Source organism: Sceloporus occidentalis, unplaced genomic scaffold (genome assembly GCF_023333645.1).
Source record: "Sceloporus occidentalis isolate IW3139 unplaced genomic scaffold, rSceOcc1.0.p SCAF_41, whole genome shotgun sequence".
In the NCBI taxonomy this organism is placed as follows: domain Eukaryota; kingdom Metazoa; phylum Chordata; class Lepidosauria; order Squamata; family Phrynosomatidae; genus Sceloporus; species Sceloporus occidentalis.
This window is the reverse complement of record NW_028317021.1, coordinates 456,934-484,670: the sequence shown is the minus strand read 5'-3', so window position 1 is coordinate 484,670 and position 27,737 is coordinate 456,934. Positions and strand designations below refer to the sequence as shown.

Genomic DNA, 27,737 nt, shown 5'->3' with positions numbered 1-27,737 from the left:
AGGATTGGTATAAAGAGGTATGGAAATTAGCGATTAATGATAAATTGACATGTAAATTAAAAGTAAAAAGGGAGTATGAAAAAGAAGTGATTTTGATGGAATTTGGAAAGAATTTATTGAGAAAGTACTGAGAAAAGAAGATGGAAGATTACCACCACGGGAGGAATTGAGATTTTGGATGGAATATAAGGTTGAAAATGGCTCCAGAGAAGGGGAGCACTGAGGTGAGATATTAAAGATATTTAGACAAATTGTATTAGAAAGTAAGAAATATATATATAGAATTAAGAACTGTGCAATAATGAAAATTCAATGTATGAATCTTTATAATAAAAATTTAAAAAATTGAAAATAAATAAACTATCAATGCAGTAGTCATGATAAGAATTTATGTTACTGTAAAGACAGTGAAAAGAAAGGGGAGAGCAAATCCAACATTTTGGAATGTGCTATTAACTAACTACTAATCTACCAATTTATATCAACAGATGGGGAGGGTGGCATAAAATATGAATTAAGAAAGAAAAATGAATTAAAGATGTGAATAAACAGAACTTAAATTATTGTTTTTGTGGAACTTTATGCAAAGAAGAGATTTACTACAAAAAAGCTACTGTATATACTCATGTATAAGTCTAGAAATTTTCATCAAAAAATTGACCCAAAAAACCTGAGTCGACTTATCCATGGGTCAATGTAAGTACTGCATTTTAACTCTTATTAAAAAATGAACTATCCCCTGATGAAAGGCGACAGTAAAATCTGTCCTGGAAGCACTGGCCCTCCTGTACTCTCTCATTCATTCAGGCTTTAATGTGAGAACAAAGAGTTATGCCTGCTGGAATCGTGTAAATTATTAGCCATTGTTTTCCTTGCTCCATCCTTTAGATCCTTTGTTACATGCCCCTTAGTTTTACCCTCAACTTATCCATGGGTCATATGAAAATCTGTAATTTTGGCCCCAAAACCTGCCCTCGACTTATACCTGAGGCCAAGTATATATGGTAATAAAAAGAACAGTTAATAAATTAATTAACTAACAGGATTTACAATTAATAGCAACTTACAGCTGTCTACATGAACACTGACAATCATGATTTGTGAATTGTGAATGAATTGTGAATGAACTAGATAATTGTTTAACAATAACAGATTTTGAGAGACTGAGACAGAGACGAAGAACAATAGAAGCAATTCATCAAGAAGTTTATAAATTAATAATAATAATAAATAAATAATAAATGGTTTATTTATATACCGCCCTTCCAAAGATCAGGGCGGTTAACAAGAGATAATTAACAGTCTTGTATCTATTACACAAATACAGTCAGCCCTCCTTATCCACGGATTTTATATCCATGGATTCAAGCATTCACAGCTTGAAAATATTTTTAAAAAGTATAAATTCCAAATAGCAAACTTTGATTTTCCACTTTATATAAGGGACCCCATTTTGTTATGCTATTATATTTAATGGGACTTGAACATCCACGGATTTTGTTATCCATGGGGAATCCTGGAACCAAACCCCAGCGGATAACAAGGACCCAGTGTACTATATCTACTAAACAGATACTATACAGATACTTAACCTCCATGTTAAAAAAAAACATGAATTGTGAACTGTGAATGACTTATGATAAAACTGTAAATGTTAAACTGAAGCGAATAGAGAAGTTAATGAATTAGGTATTGCACTAACACATGCAAATCAAGAAAAGTGAATTAAGCTGAGAGAAGGTATCAAGATAATTAACAGAACTAAACAATGTATACAATTGTCTCAGAGACTGGTACACACACACACACATGTTGTAAGCAGAATAGCAAAGAAGATTGTTGTCTGTTATATTCAGATATGACAGGTATTGTCTGTTATATTCAGGTATATGTTTAAGTTGTTTATAGGTTTAAACTGTTTATAGATAATTGATTCTGAGTAAGTGGGTATGTGAACAGGAAAATACAATACAATTTAATTAGAGGGATTGGAAGGAGGTGAAAAGGGGAGAGAAAGAAACAACCACTGTCAATATCAGAACTTAGGAAAGAAAGTAATAAATTAGAGACCAACCGAATCATAAAGTGTAAGAAAAAGAAGGGAATTTTAAAAAGAGGAATAAACAGAACTAGTAAAAGACTGGGGTGCCACGGGGTTCTGTCCTGGGTCCAGTGCTATTCAACATCTCTTAGAGCTTTATCACACTAGTGGGCAAATGGGATTTAAACAAGAGTTAAACTAGAGAAAACCAGGAAACGCCTGAAGTTTATCGCACAACATTTCCTGGTTTTCTCTAGTTTAACTCTCGTTTAAATCCCGTTTGCCCGCTAGTGCTAGTTGTCTGCAGAATAACTATCTGTTTTAATACCATAATAATTTAATTCCTTTTAAATTTACATTTATTAAAATGTTTTTAATTGTACTGTTTTTAATGCTGTGAAGTTTCTCTGAGTCCCAGTCCTGGGAAAAGATACAAATATAATAATAATAATAATAATAATAATAATAATAATGTGATAAAGCTATTACTATTCAACAAACAAGAAGTATATTACATCATATGTGGTGGCATTGTACAGAAATAATTTTTTGGAAGAATATATATATGAAGATAACAAAAACACTTAGCACAAATTATGTCATAAGTCCAGAAATATATTTGTTACACATTGGACATAAACAAACAGAAAAAATATTGGAGAATATTATTATATATAATTATGGCAGCAAGATTACTAATAGCCAAGAACTGGAAACAAAAAGAAGCACCAAAAATAAAGGACTGGTTATTTAAATTGTTTGAGTTGTATGAAATGGTTATACCAACACAGGCTATGGGAAGTCCATTAGTCATGTAAAAAAATGGGGAGTAAAATTGTTATAGGAAGAGAAATGGGGGAAAAAAATCCTGTTAAATATTTAGATAAATAAAGAATGTTTATATTAAAGGGGATGAAAAAAAGAAAAGAAAAGGAAGAGATGAAGTGTTTAAAGAAGGAAATAAAGGCGCACTACAGACCGCCTAAAAGCGGCAGTCTGCCGGCACTGCTGGTTGCTCCGCGAGGGAGCCGCAGCAGCCAAACCGTGCGGCTCCCGCGCAGAGCAAAAAAGAAGCCCCCAAATGGCGCTTCTTCCCGCGGCACGGTTATGATGCCGCGAGGCGCCAATGACGCACTCGCAACATGCGGACGCTATGCGTCCGGCACGTAATAATGGCGGCTCCTGTGCGTATAGGGCGCCGCCATTATTACGCCCCTGTCACGTGCTTCGGGTGAGACTGGTGTGGATGCTAGGTCCCCGGCCAACCCCTAGCACATGATGGGGGCGCCTCAAGAGCCCGTCTGTAATGGGCCAAAGTAAAAGAAAAAATAATTAATAAGAAGGTGGGGAATGGAAATAGTAGAATTAGAAAGCAATATAATAAACAAGGCTCAGTACAAAGGTGCTTTGCAGGTTGGTTCAGGCCGGCCTGGGGTCGAAAGTAGGGCTTGGGAGAGCGGAGTGTCCACATGTTCCTGAGTTTTACCGCATGCCACAGGCGCCATTTTGGAGTGCCTCTGTTCACACACAGCATGCCATGATGACTTGCCTTGAGCGCCGTGTCCAAACGGCACGGCGCACGAGGGATGGCAAAGTGCTGCGCCAGGATGCTTATGGCGCCTTGGCAGCATCGGAGAAAGGAGCCATGTTTTGCGGCTCCTTTTTCCGGGCGTATCGTTGCCACGCCGTGCCATCGCCGCGGCAATGATCCAGGGGAGAAAAGAGGGAAAGCAGCTGGAAAGCAAGGAGGGAATAAGGGTCAAAACAAAGTAAAGATAGAAGAAGAAGGGTTAGAATGAAAAGATGTAAAGGAGAAAAGTGACTAAGAAGAATTGTAGAGAAGAGCATAGTAAGTGAAAGAAGGTATAGGGTAAGCGAGAGGTTACGAGGATGTAGGGAATAAGGGGATATGAAAAGAGGGAAAAAGAAGGAGATAGGAAAAGGATGGAAGGAATGGGAACAAAATGAGATGGGGAGGAGAGACAAAAAAAGGAAAAAGAAAGATGAAAAGATAGTAGATAATAGGATAAAGATGAATGTGAAGAAAAGAAATAGGAACAGAAAAGTAAAAGAAAGGATTGAAAATAAGAGTAGTGGACAGAAAATGACAAAAAATGTACAAATATAAGAATAAATGTACTATTGACCTATTTCCATTCATTGAAGGAAGAGAAAAGGAAGACAAGAAACAAAAAAATGGAAGAAGCAGAAGAAGAACAGAAGAGAAAAATGTTGAAAGAATATTAGAAAATGTAAAAGGGATTAAAATTGTTAATATGAAGAATAGAAAAGGAAATATGTTAAATTGTAAGAAATGATGAGAATTATGTTCTATTTTGTTTTTTCTCTCTCTTTTAATAAAAATATTATACTAAAAAAAATCAAAATGACTTTAACAGATTAGAAAGCTGGGCTATAATTAACAAAATAAATTTCAACAGGGAGAAATGTAAGATACTGCCCTTAAGCAGGAAAAAATGAAATGCATAGATATAGGATGAGAGACACCTTGCTTAACATGTAAAAGGATCTCGGGGTCCTAATAGACCACAAGTTGAACATGAGTCAACCGTGTCATGCAGCAGCTAAAAAGGACAGTGGAATTCTAGGCTGCATCAATAGGAGTATAGTTTCTAGATCAAGGGAAGTAACAGTGGGGTTTATCACATGGAGGTTTTTGCAGCTTTTTGCAGCTCAGAGCTGACGTGACTGCGGGTCTAACAATGAGAATTCACGTGATAAAATGAATGTGTTATCAGACGAGATTCCTTTCTATGGGAGCTCCTTCCATGGCGCTTCCGCACTGAATCCAAAGTGACTCCTCATTTTGGTGACTTCGGTAAAAAGTGAATTCACAGAATTCGCATTCAAGCTCACTTTGATTTCACTCCGAATTGGTCTGGTGTGGAATGCAACTTTGCTTCCATCCTGGTACACACCCCCCCCAAACCTCCAAAGAGGCAAATTTCCCATGATGCTGTGCTGCAATTTTGCCCCAATTGCTTCCGTTGCTCGGAAAGGTATATGACAGGGATGGAGGGAATGAAGCAGGAGGCTGGGGGGAGAGATGGGAGCAACGGAAGGGGCCATTGGAGGCTGGGGGAGCAACAAACTCCAACTCCCAGAATTCCATAGCACTGAGCCAGAAGAGTGAAAGTGGAGTCAAACCGGGCTATTTCCCAAGTGTGGATGCAACCTAAGAGAAGGCAACTGTTACAAAGGGAAGAGTGGACTGGATTCAAAGAGGAGGTACTTTAGGGAGCATGGAGAATAATTATAATAATTATAATTAAAAAAAACAAAAATGTTTTTAAAATAATAATGATAATAATAACAATTCATTTTAATAATAATAATAATAATAATAATAAAAAACTATTAGTTTGCTGAGGCACCAGAGCTCTCTGGCAGAGAAGGCTCAATGTCTCAGGACACTACAGTTCCCAGAATTCCATAGCATTGACCCAGGACAGTAAAACTGGAATAAAACCGGATTATCTCCCCAGTGAGGATGCAACCTAAGAGAAGGTAACTGTTTCAAAGGGAAGGAGAGTGGATTGGATTCAGGGAGGTGGTATTTTAGGGAGCATGGAGAATAAGGGAAACTGGATCATTTCTGCAATCCTTCAAAATGTGTCTCCATCAGATCCAAAGGATTTATTTCCAAGTAAACCTGCAGCTTCTACACTGATTATTTTTGAGTGAATAATAATAATAATAATAATAATAATTCCTTAATAATAAATGGATGGGGGCTCTGACATGGAAAATAGATATAGATGTGGCTGAAATGGATGAGGAGAATGAGAGGAGAATAGATGAAGATGTAGCTGAAATAGATGAGGAGAATGACAGGAGAATAGATGCAGATGTGGCTGAAATGGATGAGGAGAACGAAATGAGGATAGATGTAGATGTAGCTGAAATGGATGAGGAGAATGACAGGCGAATAGATATAGATGTGGTTAAAATGGATGAGGAGAATGACAGGAAAATAGATGTAATTGTGGCTGAAATAGATGAGGAGAATGACAGGAGAATAGATGTAGATGTGGCTGAAATGGATGAGGAGAATGACAGTAGATGTGGCTGAAATAGATGAGGAGAATGAAAGGAAAATATATGTAGATGTGGCTGAAATAGATGAGGAGAATGACAGAAAAATAGATGTAGATGTGGCTGAAGTGGATGAGGAGAATGACAGAAAAATAGATGTAGATGTGGCTGAAATGGATGATGAGAATGGCAGGAGGATAGATGTAGATGTGGCTGAAATAGATGAGGAGAATGACAGGAAAATAGATGTAGATGTGGCTGAAATGGATGATGAGAATGACAGGAGAATAGATGTAGATCTGGCTGAAATGGATGAGGAGAATGACAGCAAAATAGATGTGGATGTGGCTGAAATGGATAAGGAGAATGACAGGAGAATAGATGTAGATCTGGCTGAAATGGATGAGAATGACAGGAGAATAGAGCAGATGTGGCTGAAATGGATGATGAGAATGACAGAAGAATAGATGTAGATGTGGCTGAAGTGGATGAGGAGAATGACAGGAGAATAGATGCAGATGTGGCTGAAATGGATGAGGAGAATGACAGTGGGATGTAGATGTGGCTGAAATAGATGAGGAGAATGAGAGGAGGATGTAGATGTAGCTAAAATAGATGACAGAATGACAGGAGGATAGATGTAGATGTGGCTGAAATGGATGAGGAGAATAACAGGAGAATAGATGTAGATGTGGCTGAAATGGATAAGGAGAATGACAGGAGAATAGATGTAGATGTGGCTGAAATGGATGAGGAGAATGGTAGGAGAATAGATGTAGATGTGGCAGAAACAGCTGAGGAGAATGACAGGATAATAGCTTTAGATGTGGCTGAAATGGATGAGGACAATGACAGGAGAATAGATGTAAATGTGGCTGAAATAGATAAGGAGAATGACAGGAGAATAGATGTAGATGTGGCTGAAATAGATGAGGAGAATGACAGGAGAATAGATGTAGATGTGGCTGAAATGGATGAGGAGAATGACAGGAGAATAGATGCAGATGTGGCTGAAATGGATGAGGAGAATGACAGGAGAATAGATGCAGATGTGGCTGAAATGGATGAGGAGAATGACAGGCGAATAGATATAGATGTGGTTAAAATAGATGAGGAGAATGACAGGAGAATAGATGTAGTTGTCGATGAAATGGATGGGGTCTCTGACACAGAGGACCCCGTTTGAATTTGGCTGCCAGGGATGAGAAAATTGAAGGGAGGAAGAAAGGTGAAGCTGTCATTCATGTGAGGCTAGCATTCACGTGAAAGTGGAACCAGGCTCCCTTCTTAACCACAGAAGTGAAAAGGATGCATTCAGACCCCCACTGAGCATGCGCAAGGGTCCCAATTCGAATCATTGTATCCGCATGGTATGCACCGGTGTGGTAATGCAATTTCCACTCACTCCGCTTTGCGTTAATCTGCATTACGTGGCTTGCTTTGGATTCAACTCCCCCTCGATTCGGAAGGGCAATGGAAGGGCAACCAGGTGTCATAAAACATGTGTGTTATAACATGAATTAGCATAGCTGAACCAGGAGTCACCCCAGATCTGAGCTGCAAAAACCTCCATGTGATAAACATCAGTATCACTCTAATCTGCTTTGGTCAGGCTTCACTTGGAATATTGTGTCTACTTCTGGGCACCACAATTTAAAAAGGATGTGGAGAAACTGGAGCGTGTCCATAGGAGGGCTACAAAATGGTGAAGGATCTGGAAACCATGCCTTATGATAAGAGACTTAGGAAGCTAGGTATGTTTGGCCTGGAGAAGAGATACTTAAGAGGTGATATGATAATCCTGTTTCAATATTTGAAGGTATGTCATATTGACGCTAGAGTAAGCTTATTTTCTGCTGCTTCAGAGACTGGGACCCGGAGCAATGTATTCAAACTACAGGAAAAGAGATTCCAACTCCCCATTAGGATGAACTTGGACAGTGGAACACACTCTCTCGACAGGGACGTAGCCAGGATTTTAGGAAGGGGGGGGGGTCCAGACGACATGCCACCATTATAATGGGGCTTGGGTGCGGCAGCGCAGCAGCACACACCATTCATTTTTCTAATGGAAGGGGGGTCCAGCTACGTCCCTGAACAATGTAATGCTTATGTCAGAGTTGTTATTATATATTAAAACGTAAAACTAACTTAGCCTCTCATTGATCAGTTGACAAACCAGTATATTTTTTTACACTATAGATTTACAATTTCTTGTAATTGTGAGTACAGTAATAAAAGACTTCAAAAGATTAAAATATAATTCTTCCACTACAAATAATTTTATTTCTATATGCCAATTTCATAACTTTCACTTCTTTTCCTATAATGAAGTTGTGATACATTTAATGTGCTTACCTCTTTTAGTTTGCTGTCAGAACTTATTTTCTTTCTGATCACAAACACATCCATCTTGAACACTCAATATAAAAACTGTTAAACTATTTTAATATCACATCGCTCAGAAAAACATACGATGTGGTTATGCAACAAACATGGCAGGTCAGCAATAATGCACTGGACATCATTAAAACATAAACCAGACAGTCCAACAGGCCAAGGGATGAAGAGGGGAAAGATGTATGTCCTCCAGTGGAATTCCTGGCTGTGGTGTATGTTTGTACCATACAGTTCCCAGAATTCCCTAGCACTGAGCCAGGGCAGTCTGAAAGCAGTCTCAAATTAGATTATTGCTGCAGGTTGGCTTAATAAAGTTACTGCAAAAGTATGGGTTTTGGAATTTGTCATGTAAGACCCACAAGGTAAAATTTGTTGTAGTGGTTTGAGTGTTGGACTATGACTCTGAAGTCTGGAGACCAGGGTTTGATTTCCAGCTCAGCCATGAAACCCAGTGTGTGACCTTGGGGAGTAAGTCACACTCTCTCAGCTTCAGAGGAAGGCAATGGCTACCAAAGTACTGGTCACTCATCATTTGAGGTGTTGTATGGCCATGAGCCTAAAACCATACCTACAATTGACATTGACTCAACAGATCCAGTGCTATCAACAGAATAGATAAGAAACATAAAGAGGGCATGGTCTCAAATAGTGATTGCACTGGAGGACTTAGGGAGCTGGGGATGTTTAGCCTGGAGAAGAGAAAGTTAAGAGGTGATATGATAGCCCTGTTTAAATATTTGAAGGGATGCCATATTGAGGAGGGAGCAAGCTTGTTTTCTGCTGCTCCAGAGAACAGGACCCGGAACAATGGATGCAAGTTACAGGAAAAGAGATTCCACCTTGACATTAGGATGAACTTCCTGACAGTAAGGGCTGTTTGACAGCGGAACATATTTCCTTGGAGAGTGGTGGAGTCTCCCTCCTTGAAGGTCTTTAAGCAGAGGCAGGATGGCCATCTATCGGGGATGCTTTGATTGAGAGTTCCTGCATGGCAGGGGGCTGGACTGGATGGCCCTTGTGGTCTCTTCCAACTCTACAATTCTATGATTCTATGACTTATAAAAAAGACTTATAAAATGATTTGCAGACAAAAAATGGGGGGAAGTTTGGGGCTTAAAATCTGGAAAAAAGGCCCACTAAATACCTCAAGACACAGAAGCCTGCAAAAAAGACTAGCACCCTGTTAATGTATAGAGTGGTATGAAAATGTTCAGATGTAACATTTTGGAAATGGTTATTCACTTTGCAGAAGCCTGGAATTGGCTGCAGCTGGGACCCAAACCAGCAGGTGATGTCCAAGGTCACAGTGTGTGCCAGAGAGCACCTAGCAAGATGTAAATATACCGTGTCATTTTTGTAAGGGGAAAGTATTCCAAAATGCACAGGAAATTGTACACGAAGGGGTGGAGCTAGATTGCCACATGGCAAATGTGTACATAAGCTCAGATGTCCGTTTGTACAGTTTGTGGGTTTTGTAGTTGGTGGATGGTGTTGATTGTTCTCGCGTGTGTCTTTGGCAACAAAATAAACAAAGTGCCTCTATGGAAATAAGCCAGGTGTTGGTTTGCTTTTCTTCTAGCAGCTGTTTTCCTGGCATGCTCCAGCAGCTAACAGTTGTTTATCTTCAACACAAGGCTTCCAGGTTTACTCTGTGCACTCACGTTTGCATCAACCCACCCAAATATGTGGGGCCATTTGTGATTAAGAGACTAGTGAATGAGCTAACATTTAAATTAGAGTTGCCTAAAACCGACAGGCATTTGCACCCTGTATTTCATTTCAGCATGATGAAAGCTGCAGCAGAACCAGACCAATAGGGACAGGAGGCTGCTCCTCCATCCCTTATTGTGATCAAGGAGGAGCAACATTTTGAAGTATCCAAGATCTTAGATTCAAAAATGCATAAACTACACTTTTATGTTAAATGGAAATATTTTTCTGATGCTGAGTGTGAATGGATGCATGCAAGGCACGTAAATCTTCTTGATTTGGTGAAAAGGTTTCATGTCAAATATCCTGACAAACCAGGACCTTAAAAAGAGCGGAAGCCAAATGTCAGGACTGGGCTAATCCTGCCATGATTATTCTTCTGGGGGACTATGTTATATATCATGTGTATGATCCAACTGTGGTGTATGACATTATACTATGTATGGCTTCAATTGGAGGATAATATATTCTCTCATAATGCTTCTCTTGGATATTTTGTTTTATATGACTGTGCTGTGAGATAATAAGAATATAAAGAAGAGTTTATACCAGGTGTGCTAACAGATATATATTTGATACAAACCTGGGTATCTGATGCTTTGTGTAGAACTGTTGATTTGTTTTCTGACATATACTGTGGGATGTGAGGTCCCATGGTTTTTGCATTGGGGGGTGGGGGGGAGAGTCAAGAACGGAACCACCACAGACAAGAAGGGCCCAATGTATCTCAATTCTATTTAAGGTCAACTTCACTAAAAATTTTAGTGAGAGGGAAAGAGCATTTCCCCCTTCAGTTTTGTAAAGTAATTAAATCTAGGGAAGGGGAAAGAAGGGGAGAGGAAGATAGGGAGAGAGGATAGAAAGGAAATAAAAGAAAAAAGGAAGGGAAGGGAAGAAAATTGAAGTGGAAGGAAATAAAAGAAATTCAGAAAGAGCACGTGAAGGGAGGAGAGAAGAAATAAAAATGGAAGGGAGAGAAAGAAAGGAGGGAGGGAGGGGAGAGGAAAATAAAAAAATGGGGAAACACCATCTGTTTGGATGGTTTACATGTAGTGAATGAGGGTGGCAGGGGAAGAAGGACAAATATTAAAAAAAATCTGCAACACAAAACACGCCTGAGAAGGGTGTGAGGCTGGTGAAATAATTGCCTGCTTCTTTCAGACAATTATTGTTCTTGCCTTGTATTGTGTTCTCCCTGGCAGCATCTCTTTACTGTTTCAGTCAAATGGCTTTCTCCAGCATGTGGTACATGTAGGGAACTGAACGTGGGACCTTCTACATGCAAAGCAGGTTCTCTGCCACTGAATATGGATCTTGCTTCCCTTGTGTGCTGGAAGCAGTAGGTATTTCTCCCATCCTGATTTCCACTGACCTAGAATTCCTGTAGCTTCAAGACCTCCAAATTGTTGCATGGTCATAATGGCTTTGGTGAGTTCTTCTTGTGTCTGAAGCTGTCCCGTGATTGTGTCTGGAGGGGGCAGGTAGCCAAATCTTGTCAGCCAATCCTGTTGAAAATGAAAGAGGGGGGAGATGAGAGAAACAGCATAGTAAAAGGCTTCTCTATTTCCATCTCAGTTGTCAATTAAATGGAGTACTCCTTGTTAACAAATGGATGTGTCAGAATGGATCTGTATACCTTACTTTAAGTAATGGAATCTGATGACCTCCATGTATCCTGGTGCTGTCATTTAATTTTCCCAGCTGCAAACAAAAGCATCTAGATTGTGCTGAAAGTGATTATTTAAAACTTGGAATTACACCTCCATCCTTGATATTCTGCCATGTTGGTGGAGGCAGAGAGGAAATGTAGAAGCCCCCACCTCTCCCGATTAGGATGGTGGTGAAAGACAAACAACTCAAAGAACCTCAAGCATGCTGTGCCTTACAGAGTAGGGATAATTGATTAAAACAAACAAATGAACCTATCAGTGAAACGGCACTTCCATACCTGAAGGTTAAATTGATTTTGAGTCTCCTTCACACCACTCATATTCAAATCTGGTTGCTGAATGTTTGTAAAGCTGTTCCTTTGGTGCAGTGGACAGAATAGTCCCTTAACATTTTGTGGCTTCATGGAGACCCTATAGCTGCCATCTCCAAGCCCTCCAGGGTGCAATGGAGTACACTGCCCAGGATCCTCAGGCAGCATGGCCATAATGGGAATGATTATACAGCACATCTTAAGGGCACCATGACAGTGATGGCTGTTCTACAGTTAGGCCTCTCTAGCCATGTTGCTTTCCCCATATCACTGGATGATCTTGGACCAGGTGTGGCCTCTCTCACAGACTAACCTGATCTTTCAGCCTACCTCTCAGAGCAGCTGTAAGGAAAAGTGCTAAGGAGGGATAGCAAATTTATTTTATTTATCTGTTACATTTATTTTCTGCTGCTCCTCCAATCCTCACAACAATCTGTGAAGTAGAGACTTGTTCAAGATCAACCAGTGAATTTCATGGTCCATTGGAAACGTGGATCTCCCAGGTTGCAGTCCAATACTGAGATCCATTCCTACACTCTACACGACATCACCTTGGTTCTACAAATCTATTAATTTTTTTTAATATTCTTTATTCGTTTTTTTTTTAAAAAAACAACAAAACAAAGTAGACATAAAATACCATGCGACATTCTCCTCCCCTACACCAGTACTAGTTACATGGCTTACAGGCATAGCAAAGTACACAGTATAAAGGAGAGAAGAAAATCTATTAATTTAATATTAATTAAAAAAACAATGTCCACATCTCAGGGGGAGACATATCTATCAGGACATTTTGTTAGATGTTTCAACATTAAACAATGTTTTTTGGTTGTTGTCCAAGTTGCAGTGCCCTATTTCAAGTCAAAAATTTATTTACTAATCAAAATGTATCAAAATATTAATATCCCGCCTAACATCTGAAAATCTGAGGGCAGTTTAATCAATCAGTTAAAAACAATACATAATATCAATAATAAAAAAGATTAAAAACATATTAAATGGATTATCAGTTAAAAGCCAGACAAACATGGCAGTTACAACTAGATTACAAACCACAAAGATGCAACAACAGAGTCAAAGAAGACCATCAATAGAATAACCCAAAACACAAGAAAGAAATACAGTGTTGCTAGATGAGATAAGACAGATGAGACAAGAAATGAAGGAAGATAAAGGTGCTATACAGACGGGCGCTATAGTGCGCACTCATCACGTGCAAGGGATGGTGCTTCCAGATGCCCCTCGCCCCTCGCACGTGACGGGGACATCAAAATGGTGGCGCCCTGTACAGATGGGTGCTGCCATTTTGACATGACGGATGCTTAGCGTCCGCACGTCGTGGTGCCATTATGATGCCACGAGTATGCCACTGGCACACTGCGGCATCATAATCATGCCGCAAGAAGAACCCGCTTTTTGCGGGTTCTTTTTGCTCCGTGGGGAAGTCCTGCAGTCTGGAGCAAAGCAAGGCGTTAGGAGACTGTCCTTTTGGATGGTCTGTCCCGTGCTAAAGATGATCTGAGACAAGCTATGGAAAAGATGAGATTAAAGAAGAAATAAGATCAGATATACAAGAACTAACAGAAGCTACAAGAACAGTAACAATAGATGTGAGACAAGTAAAATGAAAAGTAAAAGACCTGGAGAAGAAAAATCAAGATCTGGAAGAGAAATTAAAATATGAAATTTAAAAGAGGAAAGAACTGCAAGAAGATAGACTGAATCTAGAACATAAAATGAGAGACAGACATGCCTGAAAATAAGGGGACTGCCAGAGATGGAGAATGAAAATCTTTATGAATATTTGGCTACAATACGGCAGACTTTATTGGAAGACATAAATAATTTATGGAACTAGATATAGATAAATCTTTCAGAGTTAATTCATGGATTGCAAAACAAAAACAACAACCTAGAGACATGGTTATTTACTTTGTGAGGACACAAATGAAAGAATTAGTACTACAATATTTTGGAACACGATTGATGGTGGATGGAGTAGAATTGCAACTTTTGAAAGATATACCTGGAGCCATGTTGAGGAAAAGAAAATAATAAATATTCTTAACAAAGAAATTACAAGAAGCAGAAATAAGATATAGGTAGGAAAATCCAGAGGGAGTCTCATTTAGATACAAACAAAATCGAGTTAAACTGAACATGGTACAAAGTGCAAGAGAATTTCTGGAAAGCTTTCTTAAAGATTTAGAAGAGCAATCAGAACAAAAACAGGAGCAACTTCAGACATTCAGTCCAAAGGAAAAATTCAGAAAATCAGAAGAAGAAAAAGTGCTTGAATCAGAAGGGGAAGGAGAATTGCTACAGACAGAAGAAATAGACCATAATGACGTATAGAAATATACAGTCAGCCCTCCTTATCAATGGATTTTTTTATCTATGGATTCAAGCATCCACGGTTTGATAATATTCAGAAAAAGCATATATTCCAAATACCAAACTTGATTTTCCATTTTACATAAGAGACATCATTTTGTTATGCCACTGGATTGAATGGGACTTGAGCATCCAGAGATTTTGTGATCCACGGGAGGTCCTGGAACCAAACTGCAGCAGATAACAAGGGCCCACTGTAAAATGTCTGTCATGGAACCTGAAAGGACTCAAAATTAGGAGGAACTTTCTGACAGTAAGGACTGTTCGACATTGGAACACACTCCCTTGGAGCGTAGTGTAGTCTCCTTCTTTGGAGGTCTTTAAGCAGAGACTGGATGGCCATCTGTTGGGTATGCTTTGACTGGGATTTCCTGCATGGCAGGGGGTTGGACTGGATGGCCCTTGTGGTCTCTTCCAACTCTACAATTCTATGATTCTATGAAAATTAAAATATGATGTATTCTGTCTTCAAGAAATCCACATTAAAAAGTGAAACCGTAAATTAGGTAATGAATTCATTTCAGCAGGAAACAAAAGGAAAAAAGGGGTTGTCATATATATAAATGAGAGAATCCAAACAAAGGAATTATTTAATGACCCAAATGGACATTATTTAGGATTGGAAATAGATTGGCAAACAGGTAAAATATTATTGGGAGAACTACAGTGTGCCCTTGCTTTACGCAGGGATCCGTTCCAGACTCCCCCGTGTAAAGCAAATTCCATGTATGCTTGAGCCCCATTTAAATGAATGGGGCTCGTGGTGCAGTGGTGTGGCGGTGCACACGCCCCATTAGTCCCTATGGGATGCACCGCCCCTTCCTCCCTGCGCGGCTTTCAGCATATGCTGAAAGCCATGTAAAGCACGCTCGCATATGATGTGCACTGTATATGCCCCAAAGGGGAAAAAACAGAAATTCTTCCAAAAATTGACAAAACGTTTGATTCAATATGATTATGAAAATACAGTCATACTAGGAGATTGGAATGGGATCATCGATCTGGAATTTGGTAGCAAATCAGATAAGCCAGTTAAAAAGAGACAAGGAAGACTCCCAAAATCTTTCTTCAATATGATATATGTGCTTTCGGTGATTCATATTTGGAGAATGAAACAAGGTAACACAAAGGATTATACATATTTGGAGATGCACAAATCATGGTCGAGGATAGACATGTTTTGATAATGACCTCATTGGTTCCCAAGATTGACAAATTAGATATGCTACCAAAAATCACATCAAACTATAACCCAATAACAATGGAAATTAGAGACAGACCAAAAGAATTTAATTGGTGTTTAAATGAATTACTATTAAAAGATGAAAAAATACTGAAGCAAGCACAAGAGAATCTAAACATTTTCTTTTGAGAAAACTTAAAGAAGTAAAACCCCAAATAGTGTGGGGCACCTCAAAGGCCGTTATTTGTAGATTCTTCATTCAAAAAATTAGAATTAAAAAAAAAAAGAGCCATAAAATTCGATCAAATGTTACAAGACATAAAAGGGAATGAAAATGAATTTTTTAAAAGACTAATCAAAAAAGGAACTGATAGAAGAGATACAAATAATGCATAAACAAGTATCAATATTAATGGCAAATGATATGGAGAAAAAACTGAGATACACCAGACAAAAACAATTTGAGTTTGCTAACAGGCCTAGTAAACGGCTCGCTTGGAAACTGAAAAAGAACAGAGAGAAAAGAACAATTTGGAAGATAAAGGAGGGATCAAAAACAGTTACAGATGTTTTAAAGAATTATTCACACAGAAAACAATAAAGAAAGAAGAAATTAAGGAATTTCTAGACAAGCAAAAATTGCAATTAATAAATGAAGAACAAAGAAAAGAATTAAAGAAAAAAAATCACAACCGCAGAAACAATTCAGGCCACAAGAGCAAAAACAGGGAAAATGTCAGGCCCAGATGGATTTCCAGTTTTATATTATAAAAAGTTTGAGCCGTATTGTAACTCTGCTACAAATGACAATGAATGCAATTCTAGATGGAGAGATACCAGAAACTTGGGTATCATCATATATATCATAATTCCCAAAAGAGGATAAGGAGGTACAAGATGTGAAAAAATTCAGACCAATTGCACTCCTTAACATGGATTATAAAATTTTCGCGGCAATTTTGACAGAAAGACTTAAAAAAATATTGGATAAATAAAGATAAATCTGGACTTCTACCCAATAGGCATATGAAGGAAAATATAAGAAACAGAATCAACATAATAGAATATCATGAAAAAAGGCCAGACAAACAAGCAGCATTAATATTTTTGGATGTGGAGAATGTTAGCGTATATTTCTGTTGAAAATGTTCAGATGTGACAATGGTTGCTAAAGTTTAAAATTGGTTACAGCTGAAGGCCAAAAGCCTAGGCCGCAGACAGAATGTCCAAGGACAACGGAACAAGATATGTTCTCTGTCTGTACTGTGATTGGTTCCTATTTTGCTTGGCAACTTGTGGGAAGAAGGTTGGGCTAAGTGATCACAGCGTGGGAATGTTTTACATATGAGAACAAAGACTGTTCTGGTGGATTCTGGGAGAATGGAGACTGAGCAAGTATGACGTGTTGTACAGTTAGCTATTAGCTCGTGTATATAGCAATAAGACAATAAAAGCCCTCTTTAATGAGTGAACCTGCTGGAGTTTGTTTCTTTAATTAAGCAGCAGTTTCACTAGGCATTGTTCCAGCAAACTGAAAAGCCTGTTTTGGAGTTTGCTTTGATCCTGAGTTCCAGAGGAGCCTGCATCTGCATCCAGTTGGCACCAGACCGGGACCACAGGCAAGACATTTCAACAGAGAAGGCCTTCATCAATGTGAACTGGGATTTCCTGATAGAGACCTTCAAAAAAAAATGGAAATAGGTCCAAATGTTTTGAACTGAATTGCAGCAATACATAAAAAACAAGAAACAAGAATATTGATAAATGGAGAAAAAACATATTTGTCCAATTCAGAAAAGGACTAGACAAGGCTGTCCTTTATCTCCTCTACTTTATATTACAGTGTTGAAAATCTTGAATAATAAAATCAGAACAGAAGAGAAAATCACTGGAATAAAGATTTAAAAATTTGAACATAACATAAACAAAGAATTTAATAATCCTAGGCCTGTTACAGACAGCCAAAATAAAGCTGCTTCGAATCACAGTGGAGGTATGGTGTTTCAATGATGCATGCGTCCTAAGAGTCCAGAAGTCGCACCAAAGCCACGCTTCAGCCCTAAGGACTGGAGCGTGGCTTTGGTGAGGCTTCTGGACTCTTAGGACGCATGAATCATTGAAACACCATACCTCCACTGTGACTCGAAGCAGCTTTATTTTGGCTGTCTGTAACCGGCCATTATATTCGGAAATCATTACTGAGAGTGTGGCAGAAATAAAGATCTAAACTTATACAGAAGATTCCAAAATGAACCTCAGTAAATGAAGCATTTTATAGAAGAGAAAGAATGAAAGAGGTAGAATGGATAACTTATAATGAACTATTAATTTTGGGCAGAGGGAAATATAGAATGAAAACAATGGATGAACTAATAAAAGAAGACCTAAAATGCAATTGGTTCCTGTACAAGCAGATCACAGAAAGATTTAAAATGGATGAAAAACTATGCCTGATAGAAAAAGAAGAAATCGAATTTGGAAAATTGATGGTCCACAAGATGCAACACAGTATTTCAAAACTTTATAAATTTTTATCAAGTTTGGAAATGGAGGAAGGAACGGTAAAACAATATACAATCAACTGGACACAGGACATTGGCAAACCCATACTCTTAGAGGAATGGGGAAAAACTGGGGGGGGGGGGGGAGATTAAAGAATACATTAAGTTGTGATATAAAAGAAAATTATTATAAAATGAAATATAGGTGGTATTTAACACCAGAAAAATTATCAAATATATACAAGAACAAAAATATACTGGTATTGTCTAGAAAAAAGGCACCCTAATGCATATGTGGTGGGACTGTAAACGAGCAAAGAATTATTGGAAACAAATTCATTCGGAAATAAAAAAAAATCTTGGGTATTAAAATGAGTATGGAGCCCACTAGATACCTTTTAGGGATGGTTAGTGAGAAAGTGGGGGGAGAGTTTGGAAAGATTATATTTTACATGATAACAGCTGCAAGATCTGTCTTGGCAAAAAAATGGAAAAATAAAGAGGAACCAACAGAAAAGTAATGGTTAATAAAACAATATGATGTTATGGAACTAGATAAAATAACTAGTCTCCTAAGGGATGAAAACATAAACAAATATGAAAAAGTCTGGTCTCTGGTTACAGAATGTCTCCAACAGAGGTGGGGGGAAAGTATAATAGGTCTGTCTAGTACTGTAAAAATTTTTAAAAAATGCTTTAAGATTTGGTGACTGTTATAGGATAAGATGTTTATCTTTTGAAGTTGACAAGTTGTAAAATGTCTAGAATTATTTAATACAGGGTGGAACTATGAAAAGGAATAGAGAAGGTCATACTTAAATTTGAAATAAAATGAGAGAGGTAAAAAACAGGATAGAAAGTCTAGATGGAAATGTTGGACCCTAAAGTATGAACCACATGAGACTAATACAAATATCAGAAAGGGGCTATACACACTGTACTGGCTGCCAATATGCTCCCAGTCTGAAATCAAGGGGCTAGAATCATAGAATCATAGAGTTGGAAGAGACTGCAAGGGCCATCCAGCCCAACCCCCTGCCATGCAGGAAATCTAAATCAAAGCATCCCCAACAGATGGCCATCCAGCCTCTACTTAAAGACCTTCAAAGAAGGAGACTCCACTACACTCCGAGGGAGTTTGTTCCACTGTCGAACAGCCCTTACTGTCAGGAAGTTCCTCCTAATGTTAAGGTGGAATCTCTTTTTCTGTAGCTTGCATCCATTGCTCCGGGTCCTAGTCTCTGGAGCAGCAGAAAACAAGCTTGTTTCAAAATATTGTTGGAGAGGTTGTCAGGAAGTAGGATAATATATACATATGTGGTGGCAACGTAAATATGTACAAAAATTTTGGGAAATAGTAATATTAGAGATAGAAAATACTAGGAATATAAAGAAAGACAGAAAATCAAACATAGTATTGTTATCAATGTATAATGAAGTAGAATGGAAAGAAGAAAAAAACCTTGTAACAAATTTGTTTACTGCTGCATAGCAAGAAACTGGAAAACAAAAATAAATGTGAAATTGGAGGATTGGTATAAAAAAGTTTGGAAGTTAGCAATTAATGATAAATTAACATGTAAATTGAAAGTAAAAAAAGGATTATGGAAAAGAAACGATTTTGATGAAATATGGAAATTTTTTTATTAAAAATGTATTAAGAAAAGAAGATGGGAAATTACCTCCACAGGAGGAGTTAAAATTTTGGATGGAGTATAAAGAAGGGAATGGCTCCAGGGTGAGGTGCACTGAAGTGATATTTAGGATTTTTTGTAAAAAAAAAAAAATGAATAAGACGCAAAAGTACATCAGGGACTGCCTGAAGGAAGAGGCCCCTCCCTCCTCAACTGTCATCTCGGCCTCAGAGGGAGCCATCAGGCAGACCCAGCAACATCAGGGACTGCCTGAAGGAAGAGGCCCCTCCCTCCTCAACTGTCATCTCGGCCTCAGAGGGAGCCATCAGGCAGACCCAGCAACATCAGGGACTGCCTGAAGGAAGAGGCCCCTCCCTCCTCAACTGTCATCTTGGCCTCAGAGGGAGCCATCAGGCAGACCCAGCAACATCAGGGACTGCCTGAAGGAAGAGGCCCCTCCCTCCTCAACTGTCATCTCGGCCTCAGAGGGAGCCATCAGGCAGACCCAGCAACATCAGGGACTGCCTGAAGGAAGAGGCCCCTCCCTCCTCAACTGTCATCTCGGCCTCAGAGGGAGCCATCAGGCAGATCCAGCAACATCTTGGACTGCCTGAAGGACGAGACTTCTCCCTCCTTTAACTGTATTTTGTATTGTATTACGATTTTACTGTACACCGCTATGATCTTCGCGGAATAGCGGTCTATAAATAAAACATATTATTATTATTATTATTATTATTATTATTATTATTATTATTATGTATGGAAAGAATATTAAATCTGTTTTGTTTTGTAAAATTTCAAAAATACTAAATAAATTAAAAAAAACACAAGCTTGTTCCCTCATCAATATTACATCCCTTCGAGTATTTAAACAGGACTATCATATCACCTCTTAACCTTCTCTTATCCAGGCTAAACATACCCAGCTCCCTAAGTCGTTCCTCATAGGACATGGTTTCCAGACCCTTCACCATTTTAGTCACCCTCCTTTGGACACGCTCCAGTTTCTCAATGTCTTTTTTGAATTGTAGTGCCGAGAACTGGACACAGTAATCCAGGTGAGGCCTGACTACAGCCGAATACGGTGGCACTATTACTTCTCTTGATCTAGACACTCTACTTTTATTGATGCAGCCTAAAATCGCATTGGCCTTTTTAGCTGCCACATCGCACTGTTGACTCATGTTCAACCTATGGTCTACTTGGACTCCCAGATCCTTTTCACGCATATAAGTCTCTCGTTCAGCCAGGTGTCCCCCATCCTATATCTGGGCATTTCATTTTTCCGCCCTAAGTGCAGTACCTTACATTTCGCCGTGTTGAAATTCATTTTGTTAGCTTTGGCCCAGCCTTCTAATCTATTAAGGTCATTTTGAATTTTTATTCTGTCCTCTGGAGTATTAGCTACTCCTCCTAATTTGGTGTCATCTGCAAATACGTATGCCCCCAATTCTGTCATCTTAGTCATTGATAAAGATGTTGAATAGCACTGGGCCCAGGACAGACCCCTGTGGGAACCCACTAGTCACTTCTCTCCAGGATGAAAAGGAGCCATTTTTGAGCACCCTTTGGGTTCGGCCAGTCAACCAATTACAGATCCATGTAACAGTTACCTTGTCTAGCCCACATTTTACAAACTTATTTGCAAGAATGTCATGGGGAACCCTGCCAAAAGCCTTACTGAAATCAAGATATACAGTGGAAACTTGCGTTATGTGGGGGATCCGTTCCGGACCCCCCTCCCCTGCCGCGTAAGGCGAATTTCACCTATGCTGGAGCCCCATTCATTTGAATGGGGCTCATGCACGCGGCAGTGCAGGAGCGCACAGGGCGCCACGGGCGCACGACCCATTCATCTGAATGGGATGTGCTGCCCCTTGTGCCCCGCGCACTCCCTGCGGCTTGAGCGTGTACGCTCAAACCCGTGTATAACGCGGGTGCACTGCACTATATCCACAGCATTCCCTCCATTCACCAAGCTGGTAATTTTATCAAAAAAAGAGAGATTAGATTTGTCTGGCATGACGTGTTTCTCTGAAACCCGTGTAACTCCGCTCGAGTTAAGTTAGATTTAAGTAAGGAAATTTGTGGAGTTTGCTGCTCTTCCTTAGAAAGCAGAAGCAATAGCTCCTAAATCAAGCAAATATGCTTACCTAAAAGTTACTATGCTCACCATGGGATGAGAATAGACTTTTTTGTGCAACATGGTATCTTATCTCCTTCTCCTCCACATGGTTGTAATGGGCCAAATGTGTTCCTGATTTTGACTGTTCCTGTATTCTTATCCCTTGCTTCTCTTCTAGCTACAGGGAAAGAAAAGGAGCACAGTGACTGGCAGGACAACAGCACCTTTCTTTAACAGTATCCAGGATGTATTGAACTATTGAACTGCTGCAATTGAGCTGGGCTTTTAACTTGGTCAATAACCCATTAACTTCTTTCTTTGAGATGATTAATGTCAAGCATCAATGCCAAGTTAAAATGAAAGGCCTGGCTGCTTTATATCTTGGCTAGATCCCAGAGAGCTGTTGGATGGGTAAAGCATAACATTCGCAAGCTTGTGTTGCTGTATGGCAAACAACATGGACAGATCCTGTTTTACTTTCTTTAGGACTCTACTATTGATGATACCATTTATAGTTCTGAGACAAATACTGTAGGGGTAGAAGGTGTCTGTCACTTCAATTTTTTTAAAAAGGCAGCATCAGACAGAATTCCCAGATGCAGCAGCTAAAAAAGTCTAATGTGTCAGGATTGGGTTAATCCTGCCATGATTTTCTTCTGATTGCTATGATTAAGCTTGATGTTTTATAAGAGTTATGTTATATGCTAGGTAATTTATATGGGAACTGAGGCCGGTTACAGACCGGCACTTTAGTGCGTGACGAGCACGCACTAGGGTTACAAAAGGGCGGTGCGTCCGTACCGCCCTAACCCTAGTGCGTGCTCGTCACGCACTAAACGGTGGCGGCCCTTCCATACAGCCGCCGCCGTGAGGATGTCACGGCCGCGCCGCCTCTAGACGGGGCGGCGCGGACGTGACGTCCTTGCTCCGCGCCAGGGCGCTTAGTGCGTTCTGAACACGGAGCAGGGAGGAGCTCCGTTTTGGAGCTCCTTCCTGGTTTAGTCCGCTGGGCGCAGCCTTCAGACGGCTGCGCCCAGCGGACTAAAAGAGAAAGGGGCCAAGCGGCCCCTTTCTCCTTCTCCCCGCTGCCGCAGGGTGTCCTTGGGACTTGAAGCCCCAGGGACACCCCTTTTCAAGCTGCGGGGAAGCGGCATTTTGCTGCTTCCCCGCAGCCTGAAAAGCAGCGGATCGGGGCCTCAGCGGCTGCCGCTCTACACACTGGGGCCCCGATACACCGGGGAAAGGGGCGGGTGCAGACTGCCCCAAATGGGCGGTCTATAATCCGCCTGAGTTTTGTAGAGTAATATTTGCACTTACAAGTGTGTGTTAAGGGGCAGTGGATGCCTGGTTTTATATAGATTGTTAGTGGGGGCAATTATGGGATAGTTATGAAAGGAGATATAAATATGCTTTTGGATTTGTTTATTTGATTGTTATGTTTAGTTATACATACATATACATAAGCTTAACTTGTTATAATGTTAAGTTATATAAGAATATTGTATAGTTGGTCGTTTTATATTTGATTGACTGATAATGAAGACCTGTGTTACCACATATTAAAGTGAACAAGGCCAACAATGCCTTATTCAACGAATTAAAGAAATCAGTGACAGGTTAAGATTTTATAAGCTTTACTAAGTTTGATTAATGATGCAGTTAACAGAAGAAATATAACTGAAATATTTTAATAGTGTTATATGTGTTTTATGAATAGCTATAAAATGTGCGATTTTTATATGTTTTAACGGGTTTAAAATGTTTTAAAATATGTTAACTGTTTAAGTGAAAACAGCTGCAGAGAGAGGCTATGGTAACTGGGTTTGTTAACAGCACAGGAAGAGAACATACAGGAATACTTATCAGTATTGCTTTGAAGTGTTTAAAGGTTTGTTATGTGAGGACGTTATCAGACAAGGGAAATTGGAAGTATAATCCAATGGCAATCCGAATGCAATCATGGGGTTTAATGTTATTGTGTGATAGACTACAACACGCAATTTCGGGTAATGGGAAGTCAGTCTGAACGCAATCATGGAGTTTAATGCTACTGCGTGAGAGATGATCACACACAATTTCGGGCAATGGCAAGCTATTTTCGGGCAATGGGAAGTCAGTTCGAATGCAATTCGGATTCACGTAAATTTGCTGCACTAGTGAATTCACGTGAATGCATTCTGGCCCCACTTTCTTTTCATTCGAAATTAAGAGAAATTCCTCCTGTGTGATAAACTCCTGAGTTAACACTACCAGGTTTGAATGTTCTTGGAAAGACAACATCAACAAGAGCTAATTGTTTTGAGAACCATTTATATTTGAATATTGTCTGGAGAACGATGTGCCTGCAAAATTTGGAAGGAAGAAGCTGGAATTTTCTATTGCTTTTATTTGATGAATGTGTGTCACATTTTCATTTCTGTCTAAAGAAGTCTTACTAGTTGGCCCTTTTCTGACCTTTTCAATAAAGGCTTGCTGCTAACTCTCAGAAGTCTCGATTGAGTATGAGGAAGGCTGCTGCTAATTCTGTGATACTAGGCTGCAACAATAGTGTCTAGATCACTATAGTGTCTAGATCAAGGGAAGTAACAGTAACACACTATTCTGCTTTGGTCACACCTCACCTGGAATACTGTGTCCGGTTCTGGGCTCCACAATTCAAAAAGGATGTTAAAAAGCTGGAGTGTATCCAGAGGAGGGCTACCAAAATGGTGAAAGGTCTGGAAGCAATTCCCTATGAGGAGAGACTTAGGGAGCTGGGTATGTTTAGAAGAGAAGCTTACGGTTACGAGGTGATGTGATAGCCACATTTAAATATTGCAACAATTTGTTTTGGCTGTTTTGCTGTAACAGCAAGCCTGAGTTCATTTGGAAATTCCCAATATGGTTAGATAGGTTGGAATGGTGGTCCTGATACTAAGCTGTGAATCAGTTATAGATATAGATTTTACATGCAGTAACGTTTTAGATCTATATGTCAGGGATGTTTACACCTATGAAGAGAACCAGGACTTCAATCCTGGAACCCAGGTGGAGAGCATCTGGATAAAAATTAAAGGGAGGAGAAACTTCAGGCATGTTATTGTGGAAATCTGGTACAGACCTCGGAATCAAACTGAGGAAGTGGGTTATTCCTTTCTAGAACAGATGACCACACACTCAGAAAGGAGAGATATAGTAGTGATGGGTGATTTCAACTATCCTGATATTTGCTGGAACTCAAACCCAGCCAAAAATGAAAGGTCCAGCAAATTCCTCACATGCCTGGAAGACAATTCAATTTCAGGGAAAAAAAATTAAGGTCCAGCAAATTTCTAGATTAGAAAGATGGACCAAAATGAACATAATTAATTTCAACACAGAGAAATGTAAGATGCTACACTTAGGCAGAAAAAAAATGAAATACACAGATGGAGGATATCTGGCTTGCCAATAGTACATGTGAAAGGAATGTTTAGCCTGGGGAAGAGGTAAAGAGGTGATATTATAGTCCTGTGCAAATTTTTAAGGGATCACAAACTGGATTGTTTCTACAGTGTGTTTTGGGCCCTGGATTCAAATCTTTACTTGGGTAGCAGCCAATCTCTTTTCCTGGAGCTTGCATCAATTATTCCGTATTCTAGTCTCTGGAGCAGCAGAAAACAAGCTTGCACCATCCTCATTGTGACACACATAAAAAATTTAGTCGTATAGATTATTTCCTAGTCAAAAAAGACAATAGTTTGAAAATAAAAGAAATTAATGCTGGGGGGATCTGGCTCGCAGATCATGCACCATTATACATAAAGATTGAAGGGAGCAATATTAAGAGATATAAAAAATGGATTTTTGATCCTGTGGTTATTCTGAAGGAGGAAAATAAACAACAAATTAAGAAGGAAATTAAAAATTATTTTGATTTAAATGATAGGGGAAACATTTCAAAACATATATTATGGGATGTATTTAAAGCAGTAGTAAGGGGGAAATGTCTAAGTATAGAAATAGGAATTTAAAAAGAAAAATGTATATAGAAAGTAATTGATAGAAGAAGTGGAATTGTTACAAAAAGAATATAATAAACATAAGAAAACCAGAAAGAAGAAACCCTTAAAGTGAACAAAATTTGGCTACAAGTCCTGAGGAATAGCAAAATAAGGACTCAGCAAATGCAAATGGGAAACCACTCAGAGTCAGGGGCTTTCCCAGCAGATAATGATCACCAATTAGCAGACATTAATCCTCGTTTGCATTAGCCTCCCAGGCTGAGGCCAGCCATCAACACAGAACAATACACATGCAAATCACTCCTGCATTCCCAGGTTCACACAGTATATATACACCCAATTTTTCCAGGCAAAGCATTCTCTGAAGATGCTAGCAACAGATGCTGGCGAAACGTCAGAAAGAAACTCTTCTAGAACATGGCCACATAGCCCGAAAAACCCACAAAAAACTATGGATGCCGGCCATGAAAGCCTTCGACTTTACAAGCAATTCTATATTTGTAATAAGCTATTTTAAACTCTATCATTATCCATCCTCTCTCTTCCATTTTTCTGTACCCATACCAACCCACAATCTCTCCTTCCAAACCAATCCCTCCTGCTATCATGTCCTTCCTCCCAGTTCCATTAGCAACCACTCTGCTTGGAAGATGACAGTTGTTCAAATCCCCTGTAATCAGACTACTTTGTCATGCTACAAGCATTCTCTAAAAGGCAGCCCAAGTGTCCTGCATCACCTCCTCTCCAACAATAATTTGTCCTATTGCATGGCAAAAAGGATTTGTGACAGAAATTAGATATACAATTTGCTCCTGGATGGGTTTTGATAAATCATCCCTGACTTGCAACCCTGTGTTGGACTTACTGATTGCCAAAGGTTTGGCAATCAGTGCAATTTGTTTTTCTTCGCAACTACGGAACTGGTGTTATTTATTCTCTAATTGTTCAGGAATCTTTGGTATGCTACAGAATATACTGATTTGGTGACATTTGGAACATTTCTTGATGGGCAAAATTGCAATCCAGAAAGAGCACATCTTTCAAGACTGCTTACGTGTGTGTGTGTGATGGAACAATGATCTTTAACTTTTATATACTATTCAAAATCCCTAGTGACAATCTGATCTAGTGAGTAGAGTGTTCCACTTCTTCTGTAGTGAGCTGGGTCCAAAGCACACTGCAGAAATAATCCTGTCTGAGAGTGCTTTAACTGTCCTGGCTCAATGCCAGGGAATCGGAATTGTAGTTTATTGTGGCACCAGAGCTTTCTGACAGAGAAGGCTAAATGTCTCACAAAACTATAGTTCCTAGAATTCCATAGCATTGAGACAGGGCAGTTACAGCTGTCTCGAACTGGATTGTTTCTACAGTGTGTTTTGGGCCCTGGGTTCAAATCCTCACGTGGGTAGGAGCCAATCATCTTACAGGATGACCTTAAGCCAGTCACTCATCTCAGCCTAACCTGTTGTAAAGTTAATATGGATCAAGTTGCTAGCCATGAAAGCTAGTGGCTTCTTTTTGACACTAAAGATGAAGTAATGAACATGTTTGGCAAAGGCATGCCTTAGCAGATGAACCATAGAGAATACATGGAAAGATGGTCTTGAAAACATGTGGAATTTATGTTCTGTGCTCATTTAATCATATTACCTTTAACAAGCTCTTCTTTCATTTCAATATTTAACAATAGTTTATACAATTCTTCAATAGTATGGTTCTCTAA

The 27,737-nt window shown here is 39.3% G+C and overlaps 1 protein-coding gene across 2 annotated transcripts in view; it reads right to left on the bottom strand.

The window, feature by feature from the left end:
• Window positions 1-27,737, bottom strand: part of LOC149289959 (matrix metalloproteinase-17-like) — a 115,246-nt gene that overhangs the window by 34,191 nt on the left and 53,318 nt on the right. For both annotated transcript variants that reach the window (XM_089489904.1, XM_089489905.1), the window contains one exon: window positions 11,580-11,712. In XM_089489904.1, the coding sequence (XP_089346030.1) occupies window positions 11,580-11,712 (133 nt within the window). The remainder of the gene's footprint in view (window positions 1-11,579; window positions 11,713-27,737) is intronic.